The sequence below is a fragment of the Punica granatum genome, unplaced genomic scaffold (genome assembly GCF_007655135.1).
Source record: "Punica granatum isolate Tunisia-2019 unplaced genomic scaffold, ASM765513v2 Contig00537, whole genome shotgun sequence".
NCBI classification, from domain to species: domain Eukaryota; kingdom Viridiplantae; phylum Streptophyta; class Magnoliopsida; order Myrtales; family Lythraceae; genus Punica; species Punica granatum.
Window position 1 is genome coordinate 162,501 of NW_022204400.1, and position 8,504 is coordinate 171,004.

Here is an 8,504-nt window from a genome sequence, read left to right on the forward strand (position 1 = left end):
TATTTATTACCTGTGTTTACTATTTAGGCAGAATACCGTCACCCATTGTTACTAAAAAACTGAAAGAAACCTCAGAAACGAAGAAAGGGGGGAAAGTGAGGAAGAAAGAGATGTAGAAATAGAAAGAACTTTCGAAACGAAGGGGACTAAACGGGAACAAGAGGGATCCACCGAAGAAGATCCTTCTCCTTCCCTTTTTTCGGAAGAAAAGGAGGATCCGGACAAAATCGATGAAAGGGAAGAGATCCGAGTAAATGGAAAGGGGGATGAATTCAACTTTAAAGAGACATTCTATAAAGATAACCCAGTTTATAAAACTTCTTATCTGGATGGGAATAAAGAGAATTCAAAGTTAGAAATATTTAAAGAAGATAAATATTTATTATGGTTTGAAAAAAAAAAAAAAAAACAAAAAGAGATTTTATTTTGTAAAATTCAAAAAATGAAAATTAAAATAAATTAATAAAAAAATTAATACAAAAACTAAATACAATAAGAGATAAGAAGAAATGCGACCCCCCCTACATATTTGATACCTTCTCCTAAAAAGAAACTCGCAAGACCGAACCCATTTGTAATTCCATCAATTACTCGTCTATCAAAAAAATGAGTTAGTTCCGCTAATCCTCTTATACCCTCAATTAAAGATTTGTATACAAAGCATCTATATAACCACGATTATATGACCAATCATATATCCCATTTATTATTTTGTCCCGCAGAACTCTATTAGGAGTTCTTTTAACAACTGAATTAAGTAAGTTTAAATTTTGTAAAGATGAATAAATAGGCTTATATAAGAAAGTCGCTAAAAATATTCCTACAAAAGCTATACTGAGAGAAAAACTTGCATTTGTCACAAATTCCTCCCAATTCACAGAATTATTTGAATTTTGATGTAAAATATTTATAGACGGATTTAACAATTTAGATAATATATCTAAATTACTTTCATCTTGATTAAACGGAATTCCTATGGCTCCAACAAACAAAGTAAATAGGACTAATAGAAAGATGGGAAATATCATAGTATTGTCCGATTCATGGGGATAAGAGAAAGTGTTTTTAGTGCGAAAATGAATAATAGTAAGAAAAGGGCTTAGAATCCTTTTTACATTACCATCAATTTGATATGTCTTATTCCAAAAAAAAGAAGCCCTTTCATTATTATCCATTGCCAATAAAGTTAAAAACGAAAATTTTTTTTAATCTTTTTGGTATTTCTTTTCCCCATAGAGATATTGAATAGAAAGAGCTGCTTTTTTGACCACTATAATTTTGAAACTGAACGTTTAAATGTCCTTCAAAAGTAAGTAAATAGACCCGAAACATATAAAATGCGGTTAATCCTGCTGTGGAACAAGCTATTATTGCGAAAATCGGTGAATACAACCAACTATCATTAAGAATCTCATCTTTGGACCAAAAACAAGCAAGAGGTGGAATACCACAAAGAGAAAGTGTACCCACTAAAAAGGCGGTTTTTGTAATTGGGACATGCTTTTTTAAACCTCCCATAAGAACCATATTCTGACTTTTATCTGGAGAATATCCAACAATAGATTCCATTGAATGAATAATAGATCCGGAGCCTAAAAACAACAATGCTTTGGAATAAGCATGAGTAATCAAATGAAATAAAGCGGCTCGATAAGAGCCCATACCTAGAGCTAACATCATATAACCTAGTTGAGACATTGTAGAATAAGCTAAACTTCGTTTAATATCTTTTGAGCCAGAGCTAAAGTAGCTCCTAATAATACTGTTATTATACCTATCAAAGATATGAAATTCATTATGTAAGGTATGATTATAAAAAGAGGAAGAAGTCGAGCTACAAGAAAAATTCCCGCTGCTACCATAGTAGCAGCATGGATAAGAGCCGAAATAGGAGTAGGGCCTTCCATGGCATCAGGTAACCATACATGAAGGGGGAATTGTGCAGATTTAGCAACTGCACCAGTAAATAAAAGAAAGGAACACAAAGTAAGAAATAGAAAATTAACTTCATTATTATAAATCAAGTTATTGAATATTTCGAACAAATCCCGAAATTCAAAACTACCCGTTATCCAATAAAGACCTAAAATTCCTAATAATAAACCAAAATCCCCTACACGATTAGTTACAAACGCTTTTTGACAAGCAGTTGCCGCAATAGGTCGCGTGAACCAAAAACCTATTAATAGGTAAGAACACATTCCGACTAATTCCCAAAAAATATAAATTTGTATCAAATTAGAACTAGTAACTAATCCCAGCATTGAAGTATTGAAAAAACTCAGATAAGCAAAAATCTCAAATATCCTTGATCATGAGACATATAATTATCACTATAAAAAAGAACCAAAATTCCAACGGTAGTAATTAATATTAACATAATAGAAGTAAGTGGATCGATTAAGTAACCGAATTCTAAAGAAAAATCATTATTAATGGTCCAAGACCATACATATTGATAGAGAGAACTTCTATTTATTTGCTGAATAGATAGATAGACTGAAAGAATCATAACTATACTTAACAATAAAATACTAGGAAAAGCCCACACACGACGAAGATTTTTTGTTGCCGTTGGAAAAAGTAGAAGTCCCACTCCTATTAACATAGGAACTGGTAGTGGAATGAAAGGTATAATCCATGAATATTGATATGTATATTCCATAATAAAAAACCTTTTTATTCTTGTTTTATTCTTAATTAATTGTTTCTGATTCACCGGCTTTTTTAGGTTCAATAAAAAATCAAGATACGGAAAATTTAAATAAAATTTTCTATTCTTAATTATTCTCAATCTTTTTTTCAATACTTCAAATATTCAAATCAAGAAGTTAGGATTGGTCAAATGATATGAGTATAACCAAGTTACGATTACAAATTTATTTATTAATATATTAAACTATATTAAGTAAGATTTTTAGGAAGATACAAAAAAATTTCAATTAATATTACGTATTACGATAATTTATATCTATAGAGCAAAGAAAAAGAATTAAACTCAAATAGCCTACTTAATACATTACTTTATTTTGATATGACTAATATATTTGATATGACTAATATAATAGTAATAATAGGATGGCCCATAACTTGATTCTAAAGAACTTTTTTTCGTTCCTTTTTTGAAAAATTCATTGGGGAACTCAGCGACTGTCTTTTATTGGACTGGAAGACATCTTTTGTTGTAGGGAAAGAATATGATATTCGATATTTTCCTTTTCATAACATAAAAAGAAATAGACTTAAAAGAAAAAGGAGAATTACTAAAATAACTTTTCTAAAATCATGTATCCTTTTTGATTAACTACTAGTTTCATTCAAATTATGTGTACGCGCTCTTTTGAGCTTGATCAATTTAATAGCAAAAAAAAAAATGAAAGTAATTTTGAATTAGGGGGGATAAGGTAAGGATTGGGTTTTGAAACCTTTCAATCTATTTACCTGTTTTATTACCGGTAAAAAGAAAATATAGCAGAACAAAAATGGACAGGGATATCAAAAAAAAACAAAAATTCTAAAGTTTTATTTTTCAATTTTTTTTTTTATTTTATACAATATCTGGAAAAGAAAGAAAAATTTTAATTGTTTGAACAATAGATGTCTTTCACATCCAACTATAGAAATGAATAACTTTTAAACTTTTCATGGCAGTTCCAAAAAAACGTACTTCTATATCAAAAAAACGCATTCGTAAAAATATTTGGAAAAAAAAGGCATATTGGGCGGCGTTGAAAGCTTTTTCATTAGCAAAGTCTCTTTCAACCGGGAATTCAAAAAGTTTTTTTGTACGACAAATAAATAATCAAACGCTAGATTAAATAATCTAAATCTGAAAATGGGACCCCCTTTATTTAATATATTTTTTCATTTCCGAATGGGGATTCTTTTTTTCCCCATCGGTTCACTTGTCACAATAATAAATAAGTTTTTTTTCTACATAAAAGAAGATATAAGATCTTTAGGAAAAATAAAAATCAAAAAAAGATCGTTGAAATTAATTGACTAAGTTAAAAAAACTGTTTTGTGACTTTAACTTTTGGAATCATTATTTTTTCTGACTCAGTATAGAATATATTCCCGACTCCTTTGATAAAAGTCCTCTTTTTTTTTTTATTTAGGTAGGTATTATAGACGGATAATGTGTCAATTTTGAGTGGTCAAAATGGATCCTATGTTTTGTTTGTAAAGGAAGATTGATCAATCTTTATAATTAATTCTAATTTTACAAAGAATTTTTTTCTTTACGGTAGATTAGGAATAATTATGATAGAAAATCAAAAACTTTTTGTTAGACAAGATGTTTAGACCAATATTTAATTGGTCTACTAAATCCTAAATAAAAATTTCTATAGGACAAAAAGAACCTAAGGGTTAATACAAAGTTCTACAAATATTTACATAATTCCTTGGATGTCACACTATGCACTATGATCCATAAAAAGAATTTTTTTATTCATTGAACAAATGCATTTTTAGTTTAGATTCATAAAATAAATAAAAAATGAATTTTTCAAAAATATTCAAAAATGCAAATATGAAAGAACTTTTTAAAAATTATATACTTGGGTTGAAGCCATAATTATTTAGTTGCAGAATTTCCATTTTTATAGAGCATAAATTCCATTTTTATAGAGCATAAACTACGAAAATGTCCTCTGTTAAATAAAACATCTTAATCTTATTATCAAGAAAAGGATAATAAAGATTTTATTAGAATCTTTCAATGCCTATTTATATTGATTATATTGAATATTGAAAGGAAACGGTTTTTTCTCATTAATTTGAATTCAAAAAAAAAATATTGAATTGACTCCTTCAATCTCGACGATTAACTAAAAATAGATTATTATTATTTCAAATACCCTACGCCGCTATGGTGAAATCGGTAGACACGCTGCTCTTAGGAAGCAGTGCTAGAGCATCTCGGTTCGAGTCCGAGTGGCGGCATAGCGTCTTATAAAAGAGATATAATAAGTCCTATAATGAATTCAATTCCTAATTTAATTCCGTATAATTTTCTACTATTCCCCCCTTTTTTTTATTATGATATTTTTTACTTTAGAACATATATTAACTCATATATCCTTTTCGATCGTTTCAATTGTAATTACAATTTATTTGATAAGCTTATCGGTCGATGAAATCATAGGACTATATGATTCGTCAGAAAAAGGGATGATAGCGACTTTTTTCTGTATAACCGGATGTTAGTCACTCGTTGGATTTATTCGGGCCATTTCCCATTAAGTAATTTATATGAATCATTAATTTTTCTTTCATGGAGTTTCTACATTATTCATATGGTTCCATATGTTAAAAAAATAAAAATTATTTAAGGGCGATAACTGCGCCAACTACTATTTTTACCCAAGGCTTGTTACTTCAGGTCTGTTAACTGAAATGCATCAATCAGAAATATTAGTACCTGCTCTCCAATCCCATTGGTTAATGATGCACGTAAGTATGATGGTATTGGGCTATGCAGCTCTTTTATGTGGATCATTATTATCAGTAGCTCTCTTAGTCATTACATTTCGAAAAGTTCTAAGGATTTTTAGTAAAAACAATAATTTTTTAAACGACTCATTTTCCTTTGGAGAGATCCAATACATGAATGAAAGAAACAATGTTTTATTAAGCCCTTCGTTTTTTTCTTCTAGAAATTATTACAAGGCTCAACTGATTCAACAATTAGATCATTGGGGTTATCGTATTATTAGTTTAGGATTTATCTTTTTAACCATAGGTATTCTTTCGGGAGCAGTATGGGCTAATGAGGCATGGGGATCCTATTGGAATTGGGATCAAAAGAAACTTGGGCATTTATTACTTGGACCCTATTTGCCATTTATTTACATACTCGAACAATTAAAAATTTGGAAAGTGTAAATTCTGCAATTGTAGCTTCTATAGGCTTTCTATCATTTGGATATGCTATTTTGGGGTAAATTTATTAGGAATAGGGTTACATAGTTATGGTTCATTTAATTTACATTAAGATCTAATTAAATTAAAAAGATCCTGACGAATACAAAGATAGAATATACCTATATTTCTATATCTATAAATAATAAATATTATAATATTATTATAATATATTAAGATATATTATTAGAAGAATATAAGAAAGAAATAAACTGTCGAGAACCATTTGGAATCAAGTAGTGTAGTGATTCAAATGGTTCTCACAAAGGCCAAATCTATCTGGTTACAATTCCAATTCTTTTTACTTAACTTAAAACTTGAGAAAAAAAAAGCTTAAGAGAAAAAAAGACTTTTCTCATTCTACAACGAACAATATCAAAATAATAAGATTGCTTTTTGATGTTCGTTTTTTTCTTGTTCCTGAAACCTATCGATAAAAATAATTAGATATATAGCTTCCACTTGTCAAATGATAATGAAGAACGAAATCCGGATAAATACCAATACCCTATTATGGGTAGAAGGATGAGATCGAAAAAATAACTCTCGCGGTCCAGAATAAAAAAAATAAGAGTTTGGAACATTAAATAGCTTGTATCCATAGAACATTTGGCGTATCATGGAAATAAATAAATAGGCGTTAATATCATTCCAATTGCCATTAAAAAGTAACTAGTATTTTTTGGTATAAAAGATATTTTTGACTGGTAATTATTCCAAAAAATACTAATAATTCTGCAACAAAACCACTCATGCCGGTAATGCAAGGGAAGCATCGATAAGATACTGAACATCGTAATATTTTTGGAAGGGGGATAGCCATTCCACCCATTTCGTCGAGATAAAGAAGACGTATTCTATCATAACTCGTTCCTGCCAAGAAAAAAAGAGCAGCACCAATAAATCCATGAGAGATTATTTGTAAAACGGCTCCATTGAGTCCCGTATCGGTTATAGCCAATTCCAATAATTATGAAACCCATATGAGATATAGAGGAATAGGCTATTCTTTTTTTTAAATTACGTTGACCTGGAGATGTTGAAGCTGCATAGATTATTTGTATTGCGCCTATTGTAATCAACCAGGGAGAAAATAGGGAATGGGCGTGGGGTAATAATTCCATATTGATCCGAACCAACCCGTAGGCTCCCATTTTTAATAAAATTCCAGCTAGAAGCATACAGGTACTATAATGTGCCTCCCCGTGGGTGTCTGGTAACCATGTATGTAAGGGTATAATCGGCGATTTGACAGCAAAAGCAATAAGAAAGCCAATATAGAATATTATTTCCATTGCCGCGGGATACGATTGATTAGCTAATGTTTCAAAATTTAATGTTGGTTCATTAGAGCCATATAAACAACCAATACCAAAACTCCTATTAATAGAAAAATGGACCCTCCCGCAGTGTACAAAATGAACTTTGTAGCTGAATAGAGACGTTTTCTCTTCCCCCCCCCACATGGATAGAAGTAGATAAACGGGAATTAATTCTAACTCCCACATGATGAAAAAAAGTAAAAGGTCTCGAGAAGAAAATGATCCTATTTGACCGCTGTACATTGCTAACATCAGAAAATGGAATAATCGGGAATCTCGAGTAATTGGCCGAGCCGCTAAAGTAGCTAAGGTGGTAATAAATCCCGTCAGTAAAATAGGTCCTATAGAAAGTCCATCTATTCCCAATCTCCAATAAAAATCAAAAATTGATCCATTTATAATCCTCTGCTAATTGGGTTAAGGGATCGTCCAATTGGAAATGAGAACAGAATGTATAGGTTGTTAAAAGAAGCTCTAAGATACATATACATATAGTATACCACCTAATTACTTTATTTCCTCTATGAGGTAGAAAGAAAATAAAAGAACCCGTCAATATCGGCAAAACTACAATTATTGTTAACCAAGGAAATCATTCGTGGTAAAGACAAGATACACTTGGACAAAAAAACCCGTGCTCAAAAAAAAATAATATATTATTCTATTTTCGATTTTTAAGCACGGGTTTTTGTCGGTAAAAAAAAAATCAACTGTATTCAAAATGGATTTATGTGGTTTTTTCTGAAACGTATTAATAAGCTAGACCCATGCTTCGAGTTGTTTCATGCCATAAATAAACTCGAACGCTCAAAAAATCCGTTGGGCAGGCGGATTCACATCTCTTACAACCGACACAGTCTTCTGTTCTTGGAGCAGAAGCAATTTGCTTAGCTTTACATCCATCCCAAGGTATCATTTCTAATACATCTGTTGGGCAGGCTCGGACACATTGAGTACATCCTAACAGGTATCATAAATCTTTACTGAATGTGACATTGGATCTATAACTTTTTGAATGCCATAAATTTTCGATCTAGTAAACTTATAAATGAATCGTATATTTAGACACCAGATGAATCAATGATTTTACCAGAATTTTTCCAATCAATCTAATTCGGGGGGGCGACTCATGAGATTGGGCCAAGATACTTTGATTTTGTACTTTTTTCTCAAATCTACGTATCATACATGCTATGCTGATTTCAATTCATACTAATTGAAGTTGATGATAATTTAAATTGATGAATAGTCTAATTT

General features: G+C 30.5%; 1 protein-coding gene across 1 annotated transcript in view; it reads left to right on the plus strand.

Annotated features, from left to right (window-relative positions):
• Nucleotides 1-255, plus strand: part of LOC116190972 (uncharacterized mitochondrial protein AtMg00370-like) — a 9,661-nt gene extending 9,406 nt beyond the window's left edge. The window contains exon 1 of the mRNA XM_031520203.1: nucleotides 1-255. This exon is cut by the window's left edge and continues 9,406 nt beyond it. Coding sequence (XP_031376063.1) covers nucleotides 1-116 — 116 coding nt within the window. The 3' untranslated portion in view covers nucleotides 117-255.
• Nucleotides 256-8,504: the final 8,249 nt, after the last annotated feature.